The 22,847-nt window shown below is 41.7% G+C and overlaps 1 protein-coding gene across 4 annotated transcripts in view; it reads right to left on the minus strand.

The window, feature by feature from the left end:
* Positions 1-2,287: 2,287 nt before the first annotated feature.
* Positions 2,288-22,847, minus strand: part of fcho2 (FCH and mu domain containing endocytic adaptor 2) — a 95,071-nt gene continuing 74,511 nt past the window's right edge. For 2 of the 4 annotated variants that reach the window (XM_045208038.1, XM_045208037.1), the window contains 9 exons: positions 15,102-15,728; positions 14,499-14,611; positions 14,127-14,259; positions 11,254-11,365; positions 6,961-7,116; positions 5,965-6,097; positions 5,401-5,600; positions 2,892-3,121; positions 2,288-2,572 (listed from right to left, as the gene is read on the minus strand). In XM_045208038.1, coding sequence (XP_045063973.1) covers positions 2,550-2,572; positions 2,892-3,121; positions 5,401-5,600; positions 5,965-6,097; positions 6,961-7,116; positions 11,254-11,365; positions 14,127-14,259; positions 14,499-14,611; positions 15,102-15,728 — 1,727 coding nt within the window. In that variant the 3' untranslated portion in view covers positions 2,288-2,549. Of the gene's footprint in view, positions 2,573-2,891; positions 3,122-5,400; positions 5,601-5,964; positions 6,098-6,960; positions 7,117-11,253; positions 11,366-13,521; positions 13,799-14,126; positions 14,260-14,498; positions 14,612-15,101; positions 15,729-22,847 lie in introns of those variants that run through there. The other 2 variants (XM_045208039.1, XM_045208040.1) reach the window with 2 other exon arrangements.

Raw genomic sequence — 22,847 nt, forward strand, 5'->3', positions numbered from 1 at the left:
ATATGTCGAGGCACAGATCTGGGGAAGGGTACCAAAAAATGTCTGCAGCATTGAAGATCCCCAAGAACACAGTGGCCTCCATCATTCTTAAACGGAAGAAGTTTGGAACCACCAAGACTCTTCCTAGAGCTGGCCGCTCGGCCAAACTGAGCAATCGGGGGAGAAGGGCCTTGGTCAGGGAGGTGACCAAGAACCCGATGGTCACTCTGACAGAGCTCTAGAGTTCCTCTGTGGAGATGGGAGAACCTTCCAGAAGGACAACCATCTCTGCAGCACTCCACCAATCAGGCCTTTATGGTAGAGTGGCCAGACGGAAGCCACTCCTCAGTAAAAGGCACATGACAGCCCGCTTGGAGTTTGCCAAAAGGCACCTAAAGACTCTCAGACCATGAGAAAGAAGATTCTCTGGCCTGATTAAACCAAGATTGAACTCTTTGGCCTGAATGCCAGGCATCACGTCCGGAGGAAACATGGCACCATCCCTACGGTGAAGCATGGTGGTGGCAGCATCATGCTGTGAGGATGTTTTTCAGCGGCAGGGAATGGAAGACCAGTCAGGATCGAGGCAAAGACGAACGGAGCAAAGTACAAAGATATCCTTGATGAAAACCTGCTCCAGAGCACTCAGGACCTCAGACTGGGGTGAAGGTTCACCTTCCAACAGGACAACGACTCTAAGCACACAGCCAAGACAAAGCACGGGTGGCTTCGGGACAAGTCTCTGAATGTCCTTGAGTGGCCCAGCCAGAGTCGGACTTGAACCCGATCGAACATCTCTGGAGAGACCTGAAAATAGCTGTGCAGCGACGCTCCCCATTCAACCTGACAGAGCTTGAGGGGATCTGCAGAGAAGAATGGGAGAAACTCCCCAAATACAGGTGTGCCAAACTTGTAGCTCATACCCAAGAAGAATAGAGGCTGTAATCGCTGCCAATGGTGCTTCAACAAAGTACTGAGTAAAGGATCTGAATACTTATGTAAATGTGATATCTCCGTTTTATTTGTATTGTTATAAATTAGCAAAAATGTCTAAAAACCTGTTTTTGCTTTATCCTTATGGGGTAGTGTGTGTAGATTGTTGAGGGGAAAAAACAATTTAATACATTTTAGAATAAGGCTGTAATGTAACAAAATGTGGAAAAAGTCAAGGGGTCTGAATACTTTCTGAAGGCGCTGTAGGCACGTTTCTCAATGAATTTATCCACAGTAAGAAAAGGCACTGAGGTCAGTTAAGTATTCATGGGTTGGCGTCACTCAGTCGCGTCATTGCCATTGTTATCAAATGTTCTATGGATGCCACAGCCATATTGATACCCAAAAGTAGAACGGGAGCTGTTTTGTCTAGATTACAGTGGCTTTGAAATACGATGACATTGCTAAAGTAGGCAAATATTTAGTAAGAAACAACTTTGCCATCATTATCATGTTGTCAAATTTACTTTATACAGATGGCAATGTTGTCATTACCTAGCACAGTTCGTCAAAAATAGCTAGAAATGCTAACGTTAGCTATCCGGTGGTTTCCTCTCAATCTTAGCTAGCCAGCAAATGTTATACTGCATCTAAAGTCAATATGGCAACATCAAAATGATGACAAAAGGTTTTCCTACTAATTATTTGCCTTCTTTAGAAATGTAATTGTATTTCCAAGCCACTGTAATGCACTTTTGATTAAATCTTAATCAGCACCAATTCACAATGCATTGAGTATAATGATCAGTAGGGCATCAGTTCTAAAACAAACGTTCAAAACAATATTGTGACGAAACGTGCAGCCCATGAATAGTTTTTTGCCTTTGAACGAGAACACTTAAAATTGACTTTGTATGGTTGTCTGAAGCAATTAAGCTTGTGTCATGAGAGTTTTAGAGAAGTCAGGTTATACTATAATTTCTTCAATGCACACGATCAGAATAGAAAGAGCCCAGAAAAAAAAAATCGGTAAAAAGAGACCTCGAGTTTCCGCTGGAGAAGAGAAGGAGAGGGGGGTGAGGGAAGAAAGTGTGGACTTTCCACTCCTCACGTTTTCTATTTTCTCACAGTTTTACACCAAATCTTTGTTACTCAAGAGCTTCAGTGGAATACACATACAACATTTACAAAGGAGAGAAGAAAAAAAATGTTTAAGAAATGTCCGGAAAGATTGTTAGTGCAGATTTTTGGGGGGGATATATATATATATATATTATAAGCCATACATTGTCACCTATACATAACAAAACACTACGATTCTGACTTTATAAAAGTCTGAATTAATCAGACAGCATTACACTTCTCAGTATCTATACCTTTACATTTCCTGACAGCCCAAGGTTTTTAATTTTTTAATTTTTTTTTTAACAGTGTTCAATACTCAGTGCTGCTTTACTGTAGTAAGAAGCTCTCCTCTCTTCCCGGGGACATAATATAAAGACCGTTTCCAAACTGTATTCGCTGCACCTCTCCCCTCTAACCCTCCCTTTCCATAAATAGGACAAAAAACACAAAAAGATTGAAAATAAACTTTCAATAGAGCCGTTGTGCTTGGGGGTAAAGGCCGGTGTGCCTACTCAACAGTCTGCCATGTAACGACCTAGGAGAATAAGGAACAACACAGACATTAGACCCCAGTATAGACCACATCATTCACATTTGACTAACCAAACGCGAGTGTCTTCCGCTCAAGTCACAACACAAACATTAAAACAATAAAATCGGTGACAAGTCAGTAGTTATTACCTGTAGCTAATCACTTCTTCCTAGGTAAGAATAGATTATGTGGCGAGTAGGAAAGAAAGAATCTCCCATACACAATATGCTCCTTTGCTTTATTCCTGCACCCATATGTTTCGGCTGCAGAAGCCTTAAATCAGGTGTCAGATTCTGTGTTTAGGTCTTGGTCCTATACGTACCTGTGGCAAACCTCTTCTTATTGAGGGACAGTCTGTACCCGGCTCCCAGCAGCTCCATGTCCACCCCCGACAGCGTGCTCCCCTCGCTCATAAACTGCACAGCCAGGGTGGTTGGGGTGGACGGGCCGTCCGACAGCTCAAACTTAGCCCTCAGAGACCCCGAGCCTTCGTTATCAGACTTCTCTGAGATATCACTCAGCTTCCATAGAGACTTATTCAGCTCCGAGTTCCTGGTGGAAAGAGATGAAAGACGACATGTGAACATGTATCTTACACAAGCAGTTGCACTTCCACTCTCTACCATAGATTGTAGACCTACACAAGGCTGGAATGGGCTACAAGACCATCGCCAAGCAGCTTGGTGAGAAGGTGACAACAGTTGGTGCGATTATTCGCAAATGGAAGAAACACAAAATAACTGTCAATCTCCCTCGGCCTGGGGCTCCATGCAAGATCTCACCTCGTGGAGTTGCAATGATCATGAGAACAGTGAGGAATCAGCCCAGAACTACACGGGAGGATCTTGACAATGATCTCAAGGCAGCTGGGACCATAGTCACCAAGAAAACAATTGGCAACACACTACGCCGTGAAGGACTGATATGCTGCAGCGCCCGCAAGGTCCCCCTGCTCAAGAAAGCACATATACAGGGCCGTCTGAAGTTTGCCAATGAACATCTGAATGATTCAGAGGAGAACTGGGTGAAAGTGTTGTGGTCAGATGAGACCAAAATCGAGCTCTTTGGCATCAACTCAACTCGCCGTGTTTGGAGGAGGAGGAATGCTGCCTATGACCCCAAGAACACCATCCCCACCGTCAAACATGTAGGTGGAAACATTATGCTTTGGGGGTGTTTTTCTGCTAAGGGGACAGGACAACTTCACTGCATCAAAGGGATGATGGACGGGGCCTTGTACCCTCAAATCTTGGGTGAGAACCTCCTTCCCTCAGCCAGGGCATTGAAAATGGGTCGTGGATGGGTATTCCAGCATGACAATGACCCAAAACACACGGCCAAGGCAACAAAGGAGTGGCTCAAGAAGAAGCACATTAAGGTCCTGGAGTGGCCTAGCCAGTCTCCAGACCTTAATCCCATAGAAACTCTGTGGAGGGAGCTGAAGGTTCGAGTTGCCAAACGTCAGCCTCGAAACCTTAATGACTTGGAGAAGATCTGCAAAGAGGAGTGGAACAAAATCCCTCCTGAGATGTGTGCAAACCTGGTGGCCAACTACAAGAAACGTCTGACCTCTGTGATTGCCAACAAGGGTTTTGCCACCAAGTACTAAGTCATGTTTTGCAGAGGGGTCAAATACTTATTTCCCTCATTAAAATGCAAATCAATTTATAACATTTTTGACATGCGTCTTTCTGGATTTTTTTGGTGTTATTCTGTCTCTCACTGTTCAAATAAAGCTACCATTACAATTATAGACTGATCATGTCTTTGTCAGTGGACAAACGTACAAAATCAGCAGGGGATCAAATACTTTTTTCCCCTCACTGTGTGTGTGTGTGTGTGTATGTGTATGTGTGTGTATGTGTATGTATGTGTATGTGTATATATATATATGTACACACACACACACACACACACACACACACACATATATATGCACCTAAGCTCAATTGCGAGTCTCATAGCAAAGGGTCTGAATACTTATGTAAATAGATATCTGTTTTTTATTTTTAATACATTTGCAAACATTTCTAAAAACCTGCTTTCGCTTTGTCATTATGGGGTATTGTGTGTAGATTGAGGGAATAAGGCTGTAACGTAAGAAAATGTGGAAAAAGTAAAGGGGTCTGAATTCTTTCTGAATGCACTGTATATATAAAGTATATATAGTATTTTTTAATAAATATGCAGAGATGCGCTTTTAAGATCAGAGTGACAAGCTGTAACAAGTTACATATCTTCTTCAGATTCTCATCAGATCGTCTGAAAAACCTCCAAGGTAATCCTGGAAGTGTAGCCAATAGATGCATGTAATAACTGTTAGCTAAGATACAGTAACGTTATGCTAGCAACATTTTTTGGGGGTTAATATAGAATTGGCTGGTGATGTCATTGAGTTCAAAAAATACAATTAAACTGTCCTAGATTTTCAGATGAATTTCAAAGGAAGTTCACGCATTTTGGAGTAGAATGTCCTTTTAAAAAAGTCACCAGAAAAAACCTTCTCACAATCGTTCAGGAAGACCCCACCCTCGCCCCCACCACTACCTCTGCCACCACTCCTGAAAATAAAACCTAGGGGAAACACTGCTATTAGTACAGATACACAACTACGAAACACATATATTGCTAGCGATAAGTACTGAACATTAACCATGCTCACAGCTGATGCCAGTGCTATGCTGTCTTGACTGTTGTGGTCTGTTTTTGTAATGGAAAATCAATTTATCAATATCAGTCGGTCATTACGAATCAATCAAGCAAGCAATCAATCAAAGCATCAATATCTAAATAGTACTGCTGTCCACATGTTCTCTGTTCGTTTCTCTCACCAGACAGCATTGGGCAGGGACTGCATGTTGATGACCCCTCCGTCTACGGGCACTAGGACCTGTACGTTGGAAAGAGGGCCGGGGCAGAGCATGGACTCTGGGTTGTAACGGTAGTCCAGCCTCAGGTCAGTGGTGGTGGGGGTACACTTCCAGTACACTGCCAGGTTCAGAGGGGTGGACTGGATCCCATTAGAGGACACCTAGACAGAGGGACACAGGTCAGAGGTCAGGTCAGTGGTAGCGGGGATACACTTCCAGTACACTGCAAGGATCAGAGGGGCGTACTGGATCCCATTATAGGACACGTGCGCACCCAGGAACACGGCATAAGGTCAGCGGGAAAAGGGCAAAGATCATATTATTGGAGAGATGCCCAAAAATTTATACATTAACAATATGTGAAATAAATACATTTATAAACACAAATTTGATGGTAATAAACGTTAGATTTTGAGTATAACTTATTTTACTTCTGGACTTCTGCATTATTACCACAATAGTGAGTATTTACTGTAGGGGTATACAGTATACTAAAGTGAGTCTTTTGTTTAGTCTGGGACTAACCTGGTATTTGAGGATGTCCACGTTGTAGTAGGACGCAGCAGGGTTCTGCTCTGATGCTTTCCTGAGGTAGGATGTGAGAGCTTGCATGTTGAACCAAAAGTCCTTGGTATTAGCGTCACTTTGCGAGGGATCACTGGATAACGCGCACACACACGAGAAATGATCAGAGACTCAAGTATTCATTCTTCTGCTCGGCGGCAGTGTGTGCGTGTGTGTGTGTGTGTGTGTGTGTGCGCTTGCGCTGAGCTCCAATAGCTGGAAAGAGTTACCCTTTTATTGCCCCCCAGCTATTAAAACATGAATTCTGTTTGATTCAATTAGTCCAGCCATGTGGTCTCAGAGTTAACCAGAGGAAGTAGACCGAGAAGGAGAGAAAGAAAGGAGGGGGAAGAAAACACCCTCTTCTCCTTTGGGGGAAGAAAGGAATCCACTCTTCAAAGAGACTAACTCAGGTGGCTGTCTCTTTTCCACTGATGGTTCACTGCTAATAAGTTGGCTAGGGCTAGATACATGGTGGCTATTCCGGAGGAAACACAACATGACGCTTACATTTAGAGGTGATATTGTAGCTTGTTGAGAGTTGATGCAACACTCCTCTAGACATGGCCTGTTGAGAACCTGATGTCTGAAAATAGTTTGCTGTCAGGATAATGATAGCTTTATGACTGATGCTAATAGAATTTCCCCTCAATGACGCAAGCTAGGTTCCCCCCTCCCCCTCTCAACACCTCTCTCTACGGGCTGCCACCCTGATATGCTCCAGTCTGGCCCACTGGTGTTCAAACAGTGTTACAGCCTTCCTTTGGTTCCACGCATGCCCACACCTGTATTGGAATCTGGTCTTTACTGATATAGCTGAATGATTCTCTATGGTCCTGTACGCCTGTATGGTAACTACACATCAAACAGGTTCATTAAAACGTTGTATGAATGTTTATGTTAACCATATCACCTGTGAATAAAACGTTATCAGAATGTTAGAATTTCTCCACTCACCTGAACAGTAGTGTCTGGTTTGGAAGGATCTGCTCCAGCTTGGACGTGCTCTTCAGTTTGAAGGTGAGCACGGCAGGGGAGGGGTTACTGGTGAACACCTTGATGATACCCATGGGGAAGGACAGGGTCATGTCACCCGTGATCTTTACTATGCACCTAGAGAGTGAAGGAGAGCAGCACGCAAAGGGTTAAACCTGTGCTCTTCACTATGCACCCGAGGGGAGGAGAACAGAGCAGTATGCAAAGGGTTAAACAACTGATCTTTACTACACCCGAGGAGATGAGCAGAGCAGCACAGAGAGAGCAGGCCCTACAGCTCACGCAAAGAGACAAATTGCCACTGCACTCGACACAGTACTTTGTTTATTTGGCACGCAGATGTTGCAGCACATCAGAGATTGTACTATTACTCATGCGCACAGAAAAGGAAACAGTACGTGGGACATGTCTATGGATGAACTCAAAGCATTTATTGCACTCTTGTCCATTTGGTCTGATAGGTTTGAGGTGAACTTTTCCCCAAGAGACCATGCCACGCAACCGCTTCAGAGAGATTATGTGACACCTGCATTTTGATGGCAAGGATGCAAGACCAACGCGTGCAGACGGACCAAGATCACCGCCGTCTCAGACCCCTGGAAATGTTGTGTAAAGAACTGCATTGCCAGGAGAGAATATAACTGTTGATGAGCAACTATTCCCAACCAAATCTCGGTGCCATTTCACCCGATACATGGCCAACAAACTGGACAAATTTTGAATTAAGTTTTGGGTTTCGACATCGGCGGCCAACAAGTACTTGCTCAATGGCTTTCCATATCTGGGGAAATATTAAACCAGGCTAGCTGGTGAGTGACTGTCTGAGACTGTGGTTTTGAGACTCGTGGAGACTGCAAAGGCAGTGACCATGGACAACTTCTTCACATCAATTTCCCTGGCAGACAAGTTGATTGCAAAGAAGACTAGCCTGCTCGGAACCGTGAACAAACAGAGTAGGGAGCTGCCACCCTCTGCGCAAAACAACATACCAGCAGAACTGTACTCCATATCAGTGATGGAGAGTGGTAAAGTAGTAACCGCCTGGTTATATTATCTTTGAATTTCTACATTGTCAAAAGAAGCTGAAACTTGCCTGTATTACTTACTATAACTCTATTACTAATCAAATCTACAAATCAAATTGATCAAATGTATTACCACTAATGTTTTATTGTAGGGAAACGAAAATAAGCTATACATCTTTCACTAGGACTTTGTAGAACTAGGTAGGAGCGAGGAATGCGTCTCGAGGTCAAATCAACAGATGAAGTGAGAAGAAACTTCTGGTAGGGGGGGCAGAGAGGCTCACCACAATGTCTCTCCTACTGTAGTACTACAGTGGGGAAAAAAGGATTTAGTCAGCCACCAATTGTGCAAGTTCTCCCACTTAAAAAGATGAGAGAGGCCTGTAATTTGCATCATAGGTACACATCAATTATGACAGACAAAATGAGATTTTTTTTCTCCAGAAAATCACATTGTAGGATTTTTTTATGAATTTATTTGCAAATTATGGTGGAAAATAAGTATTTGGTCAATAACAAAAGTTTCTCAATACTTTGTTATATACCCTTTGTTGGCAATGACACAGGTCAAACGTTTTCTGTAAGTCTTCACAAGGTTTTCACACACTGTTGCTGGTATTTTGGCCCATTCCTCCATGCAGATCTCCTCTAGAGCAGTGATGTTTTGGGGCTGTCGCTGGGCAACACGGACTTTCAACTTCCTCCAAAGATTTTCTATGGGGTTGAGATATGGAGACTGGCTAGGCCACTCCAGGACCTTGAAATGCTTCTTACGAAGCCACTCCTTCTTTGCCCGGGCGGTGTGTTTGGGATCATTGTCATGCTGAAAGACCCAGCCACGTTTCATCTTCAATGCCCTTGCTGATGGAAGGAGGTTTTCACTCAAAATCTCACGATACATGGCCCCATTCATTCTTTCCTTTACACGGATCAGTCGTCCTGGTCCCTTTGCAGAAAAACAGCCCCAAAGCATGATGTTTCCACCCCCATGCTTCACAGTAGGTATGGTGTTCTTTGGATGCAATTCAGCATTCTTTGTCCTCCAAACACGACGAGTTGAGTTTCTACCAAAAAGTTCTATTTTGGTTTCATCTGACCATATGACATTCTCCCAATCCTCTTCTGGATCATCCAAATGCACTCTAGAAACTTCAGTCGGGCCTGGACATGTACTGGCTTAAGCAGGGGGACACGTCTGGCACTGGAGGATTTGAGTCCCTGGCGGCATAGTGTGTTACTGATGGTAGGCTTTGTTACTTTGGTCCCAGCACTCTGCAGGTCATTCACTAGGTCCCCACGTGTGGTTCTGTGATTTTTGCTCACCGTTCTTGTGATCATTTTGACCCCACGGGGTGAGATCTTGCGTGGAGCCCCAGATCGAGGGAGATTATCAGTGGTCTTGTATGTCTTCCATTTCCTAATAATTGCTCCCACAGTTGATTTCTTCAAACCAAGCTGCTTACCTATTGCAGATTCAGTCTTCCCAGCCTGGCGCAGGTCTACAATTTTGTTTCTGGTGTCCTTTGACAGCTCTTTGGTCTTGGCCATAGTGGAGTTTGGAGTGTGACTGTTTGAGGTTGTGGACAGGTGTCTTTTATACTGATAACAAGTTCAAACAGGTGCCATTAATACAGGTAACGAGTGGAGGACAGAGGAGCCTCTTAAAGAAGAAGTTACAGGTCTGTGAGAGCCAGAAATATTGCTTGTTTATAGGTGACCAAATACTTATTTTCCACCATAATTTGCAAATAAATTCATAAAAAATCCTACAATGAGATTTTCTGGAGAAAAAAAATCTCAATTTGTCTGTCATAGTTGACGTGTACCTATGATGAAAATTACAGGCCTCTCTCATCTTTTTAAGTGGGAGAACTTGCACAATTGGTGGCTGACTAAATACATTTTTTCCCCACTGTATCTCTCACACACATTCCACGCCCACAATGGTTTTAGTAACAGGCAGGGCTGTGACTACACCAGGGAGAGGAACCAATGAAATTCCTGCCTAGCAACAGAGATGTATTGGTTGTGTAAGGAGTTGACCACGCCTATTAGAAGGTTATAAATATATGCGCTTGTGTAATCATGCTTTGTCTTTGCAGCTGTATTACCCAGTCGGTGAATAAACTTGGTTTGAGTTTTTCCTCAGTTTGTTCATAATCTTGTCATGGATATATTTCCATAAATATTACTTAATGCAATTCATCATTTACAATTGTTTATGCACTATTTATCAAGCATTGGTGCGTATGTTCATGGCAAATCATTTGGCCTGCACACCTTGCGGGTTGATATGCATCTAATGCGTATGCTAAAGGAGACACCTGGCAACGTTCTCTATCTAGCAGGTACTTATAGGCTGAAAGGCCCAGCGGTTCTAGTGTTAAACCTGTGATCTTCACTATGCACCTGAGCGGCACAGCTGTACACAAAGGGTTAAACATCTGCCCACTAGTCCAGTCTATCACAGTACATTTAATGGAATTCTAGTCCGAGGCAGTCCACACAGTCTCAGTCTTAGTTAGTCCACTGGTTTAACTCCAAATGTAACTCATCCAAGTCTAAATTAGACCCAGTACAACTCAGTCCAAGGCTACCTCAGTCCAAATCTAAACAAGGCCTGGTAGTCTAGCCCCATCCCAGTGTGCTGTGGTGTGGTCCACGTATGAGCTCCAACCCTCCCTGTGTGTCCGCTGCATTGCTTATGAAATGTTCCATTCGGTAATCCCTGCAAAAATAATCATTTTGCACAACAGCAATTTAACAGCAGTTAACCAATAAAAGGGTGTATGTTTTCTATGTCACAGACTATAATCTGCCCCGTGTGGGTTATCCACTCTGAAAGAATGGTGTCGGCCTAACCAAAATCTAAACCATTCCACACACGCAGACAGACAGACAGACAGACAGACATAGCCCACTGGCTCGTCGTGTGTGTGAAGTATGGAGCAAAGTTTAACTTAAAAATGTGTGTAACATATTATGTGTATGGACGAGTTGAATAGCAGTATGCAGCAGTATATGCAGTGCACCAATGGCTGTTCATAGTGTGTGTATGTGTGTGCGCGCATGTGTGTACAGCGGTATGTGTGTGTGTGTCTGCATGCATGCAGTGTGTCTACGTGTAAGGTGTGTGTGTTGACTTGTGTGTGCGTGCTTGGGTGCTGTGTGTGTTAGGCCCAGGCTAAGGGCTAGCTCTCTGAGCTGTAGGTGGTCATGTGAGACTCACTTAGTGGGATCAGCTCCTTTGAAGTAGGCATTAACAGACTCTGTGAAGGCCACAGCGATGGGCAAGGCATCCTGGGATGCCAGGGTCACCGGGCTGGGACCACGAGACGTCCCTGAGGGAGGAGAAAGAAAGAAAGAAAGAAAGAAAGAAAGAAAGAAAGAAAGAAAGAAAGAAAGAAAGAAAGAAAGAAAGAAAGAAAGAAAGAAAGAAAGAAAGAAAGAAAGAAAGAAAGAAAGAAAGAAAGAAAGAAAGAAAGAAAGAAAGAAAGAAAGAAAGAAAGAAAGAAAGAAAGAAAGAAAGAAAGAAAGAAAGAAAGAAAGAAAGAAAGAAAGAAAGAAAGAAAGAAAGAAAGAAAGAAAGAAAGAAAGAAAGAAAGAAAGAAAGAAAGAAAGAAAGAAAGAAAGAAAGAAAGAAAGAAAGAAAGAAAGAAGAAAGAAAGAAAGAAAGAAAGAAAGAAAGAAAGAAAGAAAGAAAGAAAGAAAGAAAGAAAGAAAGAAAGAAAGAAAGAAAGAAAGAAGAGAGAAAGAAAGAAAGAAAGAAAGAAAGAAAGAAAGAAAGAAAGAAAGAAAGAAAGAAAGAAAGAAAGAAAGAAAGAAAGAAAGAAAGAAAGAAAGAAAGAAAGAAAGAAAGAAAGAAAGAAAGAAAGAAAGAAAGAAAGAAAGAAAGAAAGAAAGAAAGAAAGAAAGAAAGAAAGAAAGAAAGAAAGAAAGAAAGAAAGAAAGAAAGAAAGAAAGAAAGAAAGAAAGAAAGAAAGAAAGAAAGAAAGAAAGAAAGAAAGAAAGAAAGAAAGAAAGAAAGAAAGAAAGAAAGAAAGAAAGAAAGAAAGAAAGAAAGAAAGAAAGAAAGAAAGAAAGAAAGAAAGAAAGAAAGAAAGAAAGAAAGAAAGAAAGAAAGAAAGAAAGAAAGAAAGAAAGAAAGAAAGAAAGAAAGAAAGAAAGAAAGAAAGAAAGAAAGAAAGAAAGAAAGAAAGAAAGAAAGAAAGAAAGAAAGAAAGAAAGAAAGAAAGAAAGAAAGAAAGAAAGAAAGAAAGAAAGAAAGAAAGAAAGAAAGAAAGAAAGAAAAAGAAAGAAAGAAAGAAAGAAAGAAAGAAAGAAAGAAAGAAAGAGAAGAAAGAAAGAAAGAAAAGAAAGAAAGAAAGAAAGAAAGAAAGAAAGAAAGAAAGAAAGAAAGAAAGAAAGAAAAGAAAGAAAGAAAGAAAGAAAGAAAGAAAGAAAGAAAGAAAGAAAGAAAGAAAGAAAGAAAGAAAGAAAGAAAGAAAGAAAGAAAGAAAGAAAGAAAGAAAGAAAGAAAGAAAGAAAGAAAGAAAGAAAGAAAGAAAGAAAGAAAGAAAGAAAGAAAGAAAGAAAGAAAGAAAGAAAGAAAGAAAGAAAGAAAGAAAGAAAGAAAGAAAGAGAAAGAAAGAAAGAAAGAAAGAAAGAAAGAAAGAGAAAGAAAGAAAGAAAAGAAAGAAAAGAAAGAAAGAAAGAAAGAAAGAAAGAAAGAAAGAAAGAAAGAAAGAAAGAAAGAAAGAAAGAAAGAAAGAAAGAAAGAAAGAAAGAAAGAAAGAAAGAATATTGCTATGACTGAATTGTACTATTCAATTTAACTTTGACATCAAAATGATAAAGGCTCACACTCATTCATGCAACAGACAACACAACCTGAAGAACACAGTTAATGTACTACATAATAAGGTCAGTCATTCAATTATATCATTATGGAAAATAGACAAATAATCCTTCCATTATTTCAGAGGAAAAGTGCATTTAAAAAATCCCAAGACATTACATACCAAAACAATCACACCTCTCTAGGAATTAAATGTTCCAGATTTGGGTAAAATATTAGGTATTGTTAAGAATTATTATACATTTACCATTGGAATGAATTACTGTCTGGGATTCTTTGAGTAAGAACTGTTAAACACTGCAATTAACTTCCTACCTTCAAAATGTTATTTGTTACTCAACAGAACACAACCATGCTTAACGGTTTGTTGATTACATGGACGTTCACAGTGAGAGAGAGGCGTATGCTGACAGAGAGACAGGCGCGTTGAGAAGATACAGATTTTTCATGAGCAGGCAGACAGAGCAGACAGCCAATCCGAGTGGCCGTTGTTAGTGTGTCACAAACAGAGAGGCGTGTCCAGGCTACTTGACCACACCCCCTACCTGCAGGTGTTTCACAGAGCTTCTCAAAGGTGGGCAGCTTCCCAATGAAACCAGCATCCTCTTTAAGGGCCCAACAAAATAAAAGAAAGAGGAAAGAAACCCCAAAAAAACAAGAAAGCGGTGAGATGAGATGAGGTGAGGTGAGGTGAGGTGATGGCTCTGGGCAGGTGAGATGGTACTAGGCAATGGGCTCCAAACCAACACACCTGGGTGTGAATGTGAGCATTTGTACGAAATCAGGATGACACACTGTGTGCATTAGGTGCTTTGCGGAGTGACAGTGAGGGAGGAGAAAGGAGACTCACTTTGGCTGAGGAGAAACAGAGGAGAGGGAGAAAGGAGGAACTCTGGTTCCGGAGAGGAGCGGGAAGGACGAAAGGTATGCTCAGGCCCTGTGAGGAGGAGAGGAGTGAGGGAAGGAGAGGAGTGAGGGAAGGAGAGAAGCCCAATAAGGTTTAAAGAAGTGGGGTTAGGTCAGGTGAGAGTAGAGGAGAGGAGAGGAAAAAAGCTGAGAATTGTTTGAGAGGAAAGGACGTTGTTAAGAAATGTGAATCGAAGTAGAGTAGAGGAGGTGAAAGGAGAAGAGGGGAATGGAGAAGAGAAGACTGTAAAGAGGAGGTAAGGAGTAGAAGACAAGAGAAGAGTAGAAAGGAGTAGACCATAAAGCAGGTGGTACGAGGTACAGAGATGGGAGGTGATGGAGCTTGGTCATGTTCTTACCCACGGTGGGTGTGTTGGAGGCACTGAGGGAGGCGGTGGAGGACAGGGAGGAGGAGCTCTCTGCCCGGGCGAGGGGAGCAGCCAGAGGAGGACTGGCGTTGGACAACGTCTTAGGCGGGCTGAACGGCCGCACCTGGTTGGATAGACCGCACAAACCCAGAAATCAACCAATAGTGATGGATATGGCAAGTTAACCCCATACATGGTACTGTATATAGCAAGAGTGAAAAACACTAAATAAATGTAGTCCATTATCATTCATTAATAGGGAATGGTTTCATCAATCAATGCTCTGACGTACAAAAAGATAGGTTGATGATACTAGAGATTCTCTATTAGATACTGGGCAGATTAACTCCACTAGAGACTCACAATTTCATTGATTCCTGTGAGTTTTCCTGTGTGTAGTTTGGGTCTGGAGGAGGGTCGTGGAGGAGGCACCAGGGCTCCAGATAGAGGAGTAGTTGGTCTGGCCAGGGCAGGCACTGCAGAGTGGCGGGGAGGAGGGGGTAGAGAGCGTCAATCATAGACAAAAAGCAGAAGTGAGCTACGGTATGATAAGGTAACCCCATGCTGCATTACTAATATATTTCTGATGGAATTCTAAAACAGGTTCAGTGCATTTAAACTTCTTAGACGTCACTGAGTCACTCAACGTAATGCAAAATCATGCATCAACACAGAAGTCACGACATGCACAAATTCCAAATCATAGAATGCATACAGAAAAAAGGAACATAACTCACAAAACTTTGTGTAAACAATTCTCTAAGGCAAACAAGCAAAACAAAAAAACACAAATAAAAGTATATTTTTCAACCAAAAAGATTGTAAATAACATTGTTATAAAAAGGTGGACATCTCAAACTGAAAAGACAATTTTAAAAAGTAGAAAAATATTTAAAAAACAAAAAGGCAACACTTCAAACTTCAATCAGACAAAAAAACATTTGTTTATGGCATGCTAGAGGTTACCGTTGTGTGTTTGGCTAGCTGCTGCTGCTGCTGCTGAGGCTACCATCCCCTCTGTCAGTGCTGATAAGACCTCCGAGACACAGGAGGCGCTGTCCTCCACAACCCCACTGCTCAGCGGCATCTTGTTATAGGGGTCAGCGGGGTCCTCAGAGAAGAAAAGGATGGACCGGCCAGACTGGACCCTGCCAATAGGAGGGTTAGACTGGGTCCTGCTGGTAGCGGGGTTTGACTGGGTCCGGTCACGGCTGACTGGGCCTGTACCCGTACCAGGACTGCAACTCTGTTGGCGTCGGAGTGGCACAAAGTCGTCGTTGAAGGCTATCCACTGGCTCTGGGACCAGGAGAAGGCTGACTGGTCCTCTCCCTGAGGGAGCCCGGCTGGGGCTGGGGGGGTTGGGGTTGGACCCTGGGGGTCTAAGGGCTCAGCCCGCCGGGTGATGGGGGCACTCTGGGCCCGGGCTGGGATGGGCTTCAGAGCCAGGAAGGGGTCGTCCAGTGAGGCCTCCCATGGAGAGAAGGTATTAGTTGTGGTGGAGGCGATGGGAGGGAGAGGGGTGACCTCTCCTTTGGTCCGCAGGCTGTCTGCCAGTGGGGGAGAGGAAAGCTCCCGCTGTAATCTCACCTCAGCTGTGAGGGGCGCCGGAGAGTCCAGGGTGGGGTAGAGTGATCAACATATACCACAGAGTAAGGAGAAGGAACCAAAGATATTCATGCAAACATCTTTACATTCCTACTTCATTTGATCATTTTAACATTCCACAGAACAAGTTAATATGAATGAATCAGTTATTCCAGGGGTCTTCAACCTTTTCTTGCCCAGGGACCCCCTCCCAGGCAAACCGGTGACCCAGGGACCCCCATCATACGTTCATAAAACATTTTTAAAAATAAACATTGTCTTATCAACAAACAAAAAATGTTATGGTCTTAACATCAGGTGAATGATAATGGCAAGGATAAGTAATCAACATTTTAAAATGAATAGATTTGGTAGATAGTTTTTCATTATTTTGACCTCCCCCACAATATAATGGGAAGAGTAAGTGTAAACTCTAACATAGCCTATTAGCTAGAAAGGTAACTCCAAACACATTTTCGCTAAGAGCAGCTGTTTAGCTGGTTAAAACAAAGGCTAGCCATGTGTTGGCAAAAATGTGTCAAGAGAGCTTACCAGCAGCACCTGTCGCAATGGTGCTTTTTCAAAGCCTATGTCAGATACTCCAGTGAGTGTAATTTGCTCAATATTAGGAGTTGAGAAATATCATTAGAAAGAAGATATTTTCCAATGTTCTATTGTAGGTATGTAATAAAAAATGTGTTTATTCTATTGTTGCTAGTGATTATATATATATATATATATATATATATATATATATATATATAGATAGATTGAAAGGTATATACAGTTGAAGTCGGAAGTTTACATACACTTAGGTCGGAGTCATTAAAACTCATTTTTCAACCACTCCAAAAATTTATTGTTAACAAACTATCGTTTTGGCAAGTTGGTTAGGATATCTACTTTGTGGATGACAAGTCATTTTTCCAACAATTGTTTACAGACAGATTATTTCACTTATAATTCACCGTATCACAATTCCAGTGGGTTAGAATTTACATACACTAAGTTAACTGTGCCTTTAAACAGCTTGGAAAATTCCAGAAAATTATGTCATGGCTTTAGAAGCTTCTGATAGGCTAATTGACATCATTTGAGTCAATTGGAGGTGTACCTGTGGATGTATTTCACGGCCTACCTTCAAACTCAGTACCTCTTTGCTTGACATCATGGGAAAATCAAAAGAAATTAGCCAAGACCTCAGAAAAAAAAAAATGTAATCCTTGGGAGCAATTTCCAAACGCCTGAAGGTACCACGTTCATCTGTACAAACAATAGTACGCAAGTATAAACACCATGGGACCACGCAGCCGTCATACCGCTCAGGAAGGAGACGCGTTCTGTCTCTTAGAGATTAACGTACTTTGGTGTGAAAAGTTCAAATCAATCCCAGAACAGCAGCAAAGGACCTTGTGAAGATGCTGGAGGAAACAGGGACAAAAGTATCTATATCTACACAGTAAAACAAGTCCTGTATCGACATAACCTAAAAGGCCGCTCAGCAAGGAAGAAGCCACTGCTCCAAAACCGCCATAAAAAAGCCAGACTACGGTTTGCAACTGCACATGGAGACAAAGATCGTACTTTTTGGAGAAATGTCCTCTGGTCTGATGAAACAAAAATAGAACTGTTTGGCCATAATGACCATCGTTATGTTTGGAGGAAAAAGGGGGGTGGCTTGCAAGCCGAAGAACACCATCCCAACCATGAAGCACGGGGGTGGCAGCATCATGCTGTGGGGGTGCTTTGCTGCAGGAGGGACTGGTGCACTTCACAAAATAGATGGCATCATGAGGAAGGAAAATTATGTGGATATATTGAAGCAACATCTCAAGACATCAGTCAGGAAGTTAAAGCTTGGTCACAAATGGTTCTTCCAAATGGACAATGACCCCAAGCATACTTCCAAAGTTGTGGCAAAATGGCTTAAGGACAACAAAGTCAAGGTATTGGAGTGGCCATCACAAAGCCCTGACCTCAATCCTATAGAAAATGTGTGGGCAGAACTGAAAGAGCGTGTGCGAGCAAGGAGGCCTACAAACTTGACTCAGTTACACCAGCTCTGTCAGGAGGAATGGGCCAAAATTCACCCAACTTATTGTGGGAAGCTTGTGGAAGGCTACCCGAAACGTTTGACCCAAGTTAAACAATTTAAAGGCAATACTACCAAATACTAATTGAGTGTATGTAAACTTCTGACCCACTGGGAATGTGATGAAAGAAATAAAAGCTGAAATAAATAATTCTCTACTATTATTCTGACATTTCACATTCTTAAAATAAAGTAGTGATCCTAACTGACCTAAGACAGGGATTTTTACTAGGATTAAATGTCAGGAATTATGAAAAACTGAGTTTAAATATATTTGGCTAAGGTGTATGTAAACTTCCGACTTCAACTGTATATATGTATGTATGTATATGTATGTATAGATATATAGATATATATATATATAGTACCAGTCACACATTTTTTATTTGTATTATTTTTTACTATAGATGTATTTTTTTCGTGGACCCCCTGAGTTATTCCATTCAATTAAATTGAACAAACAAGGCTTTATAATTCCTATCCCTATAATAATAAAAAACGGTTTCCATCTAAACCATTTAAACATTAAATCCAACCTGCTATGGGACAGCCAGATATAGGCCTAGTTCACTGTGAACTGCAATCATATGCAATCTCTGTGCAACATTTGGCAATGTGAGTGTCAGGCTATGATAGGAATGCCTGGCATGTTCAAATATAACTGTGAAGGGTTGGTTGTGGGTAATAAATTTGTTAGAGGATTACAGCTGGTTGAGAGGAGCTCAGCTACTCTGACTGTTTGGAGTGTTTGGTCATCACACCCTGCAGACACGCAGCGCCACACAGAGCTCTCAGCTTATCAAAGCTTATAAGGGCCTTTCAATCTACCACTGTTTAAGTTAGCCATCTTCCTCACTGGCTTGATTGAACAAAGTAAATATAGCTACAACTCATAACTATGAAATCCTACGATAACAGAGTGGATCTTTTGAGAGACAAAAAAAAACAAATTTTGACACAAAACGCGTTCATTTGAAAAACCAAACGCAACCAAAAAACACACAAAGACAAGCAATTGAATCAAATGTTGGATGCCATGTAAAGGCTATTTGTAAGTGTGGTTAGATAGTTGAAAAGCTATTGGATACTTGGAAAACTATTCAGTACAGTGCAACCACACTGTTCTAAAGAGGGGCAGCTAAGGAACACATTTTACCTGGCTCCCCTGGCAGAAAGACAGGGACTCGTTAATGTGTAGAGGAGATAAAGGGAATGGAGAGGGAAAGAGAGTAGATGTCTGAGGAGGAGGGGTGAAAGGGGAAGAAAGGAGGAGGGTTAATACACACAGAGAGCAAAAAACAATAACCCAGCAACCAAACACAAGACTGCAAATCTTACACACAGAAAATAAGACACAAAAAGAAGGAAAAGCAAAATAACCAACTTAAAAGTTAGAAAGTCCCTGAATAATCAAACACAACTATACATTCTTACAGGTTTCTCGAAAGAACTGTTTGCAGTTCAGTCAGGGCTAGTTGAATGTGATGAATGTGTCATGTGTGTATTAACGCCTGGTAATGCCTCTATTGTACACAGAGAGCTTAAACAGCATCATCACCGTATCTTAACCAGGGCACTTTACACTGCTCTTTTGGCTTTTAAGCCAGGACCTTTGACAGTAACGAGATAGTGTTTGACAGCATACGTGCCAGTGGGCCTTATAGCCAGCCCTCTGACCCAAACTAGGTGCAATTAACGGTGGATTACAATTAGCCCAGGCAATGGGTCAGCACTAACGTCACTCTATTTAAAACCCACACACAGTCAGTCACACACACACAGTCAGTCACACACACACAGTCAGTCACACACACACACAGTCAGTCACACACACACACACAGCACACACACACACACACAGTCAGTCACACACACACAGTCAGTCACACACACACAGTCAGTCACACACACACACAGTCAGTCACACACACACAGTCAGTCACACACACACACAGTCAGTCACACACACACACACAGTCAGTCACACACACACACACAGTCAGTCACACACACACACACAGTCAGTCACACACACACAGTCAGTCACACACACACAGTCAGTCACACACACACAGTCAGTCACACACACACAGTCAGTCACACACACACAGTCAGTCACACACACACAGTCAGTCACACACACACAGTCAGTCATCACACACACACAGTCAGTCACACACACACAAGTCAGTCACACACACACACACAGTCAGTCACACACACACACAAGTCAGTCACACACACACAGTCAGTCACACACACACAGTCAGTCACACACACACAGTCAGTCACACACACACAGTCAGTCACACACACACAGTCAGTCACACACACACAGTCAGTCACACACACACACACAGTCAGTCACACACACACAGTCAGTCACACACACCGTTAATTAACAAACACATTTAGCATCTCCTGGCTTCCACACACAGCCTACAAGCCACTGATTCAGACCTTTGGAACATCTACATTTAAAAAAAGTCGAATAAATCCATTTAATATAGCCTACACCATCACAATAAATCCATTATTTATTTTAGACAGGTCTAAAGACACATGATATGAAGAAAATGTAGTCTATTTCAGAAGAACAGAATAGCATACTCTGAGTTGTCCTTATGTTAGGCCCTGATCTGGCTATGCCAAATGGCTGTGGGCTACACTAGTTCATTTAGCAGACATGATTTTCTTAGAATTCCATGGCATTATTTTATAGTATGAAGAATACAATTGAACATAGCTGAATAAAATATAAATTATATTTTCTCTAAATGAATTGAGGGAGTGTGCACATGCAGCTATTCTGTGTTGAGCGGTTAACAAAGAAACAGGTACTCCTATATATGCTTAATTTAGAGTAATTTCTGTAACTTTAGTTGTGATACAAACGTTGGGCTATATGTTTTGATTTTTAATACAATCTAAGGATGCATGATGCAACTAATGATGATTTGAAAAAAGTGGCATGAAAGGCATGAAGCTCTGCTTAGTTTTATTGAGCAGGCTGTACACACTTCATCAGTCTCTCATTCACAATTTGATAAGCACTTGATAATGCCTTGAATTTCCCCGCGGCATCCCCTTTGTGTGGCCGTAATGCCCCCGCAAAAAAACCAATGCCTTTTGCGGCCAGTGGCTGTTGTGCCCTTGGGCTGAATATAATAATTATAATTCTCCTGGCTGTCTGCTCCGAAGCACCTCTCACTCACATGGCTCTCCATCACATGATAGGGTATTTCCCACAGGATACAAGTGAAGACAGACACACGTCCGTATCCAATTCCGAGGCGCATGAAGATATTGGAAGAACTTTTCGTCAGCCAACAAGATGAGTAGGCCTAACGAACAGCAAAAGCACTAGCCTATGTCAATCTACTATCCCCCATGAAAACACCATTCTCAAAAGTGACCGTAAATACATGTAATGCTTTTAATATGAAGGTGCATTTTTATGGTGAAAATAATCTTCCCCAAATTTGAAACTCACACGCTGCGTATGTATGCATGCAAGTTAGGCTCTACACCAGTTGTAAAGCGGATTAATGTGCTTAATAATTTTTTACAAATTGGCCACTTTAGTTGTGATACAAACCTTTTCAAAACATATAGGCCTATGGGCTAGGCTACATGGTGTGTGACTATTATTTGAAAAAGTCGCAAAAAAAAGACATGCGCTGTTTCTTGCCTTAAGCTGGGCATCATTCACAAGTGATAATATATAATTCACAAGTTATAGGCTAATACTGTCACCCCATCAGAATATTCTTGATTTAATCTTGTCTTTACATACACTACCGGTCAAAAGTTTGGACACACCTACTCATTCAAGGGTTTTTCTTTATTTTTACCATGTTCTACATTGTAGAATAATAGCAAAGACATCAAAACTATGAAATAACACATATGGAATCAAGTAGTAACCAAAGAGGTGTTAAACAAATCTAAATATATTTTATATTTGAGATTCTTCAAACAGCCACCCTTTGCCTTGATGACAGCTTTGCACCCTCTTGGCATTCTCTCAGCCAGCTTCATGAGGTAGTCACCTGCAATGCATTTCAATTAACAGGTGTGCCTTGTTAAAAGTTAATTTGTGGAATGTCTTTCCTTCGGAGACAATCAGTTGTGTTGTGACAAGGTAGGGTTGGTATACAGAAGATAGCCCTATTTGGTAAAAGACCAAGTCCATATTATGGCAAGAACAGCTCAAATAAGCAAAGAGAAACGACATTCCCTCATTACTTTAAGTCAATACGGAACATTTCAAACACTTTGAACGTTTCTTCAAGTGCAGGCGCAAAAAAGATGAAGCGCTATGATGAAACTGGCTCTCATGAGGACCGCCACAGGAATGGAAGACCCACAGTTACCTCCGCTGCAGAGGATAAGTTTATTAGAGTTAACTCAGAAATTGCAGTCCAAATAAATGCTTCACAGAGTTCAAGTAACAGACACATCTCAACATCAACTGTTCAGAGGAGACTGTGTGAATCAGGCCTTCATGGTCGAATTGCTGCAAAGAAACCACTACTAAAGGACACCAATAATAAAGAAGAGACTTGCTTGGGCCAAGAAACATGAGCAATGGACATCAGACCGGTGGAAATGTGTCAACCCAATTGAGATGGTTTGGGATAAGTCGGACCGCAGAGTGAAGGAAAAGCAGCCAACAAGTGCTCAGCATATGTGGGAACTCCTTCAAGACTGTTGGAAAAGCATTCCAGGTGAAGCTGGTTGAGAGAATGCCAAGAGTGTGCAAAGCTGTCATCAAGGCAAAGGGTGGCAATTTGAAGAATCTCAAATATAAAAATGTTTTGGTTACTTGTGTTATTTCATAGTTTTGATGTCTTCACTATTATTCTACAATGTATAACATAGTAAAAATAAAGAAAATCCCTGGAATGAGTAGGTGTTCTAAAACCTTGGTAGAGTATACTAAATAATATATGTGTGAAATGTCTTTTGACTTAGAATGTACTTACATTTGAAGACAGATAAATGCATACTAATCAAAACTGTGACAAGAATT

Source organism: Coregonus clupeaformis, chromosome 27, assembly GCF_020615455.1.
Source record: "Coregonus clupeaformis isolate EN_2021a chromosome 27, ASM2061545v1, whole genome shotgun sequence".
Taxonomy (NCBI): domain Eukaryota; kingdom Metazoa; phylum Chordata; class Actinopteri; order Salmoniformes; family Salmonidae; genus Coregonus; species Coregonus clupeaformis.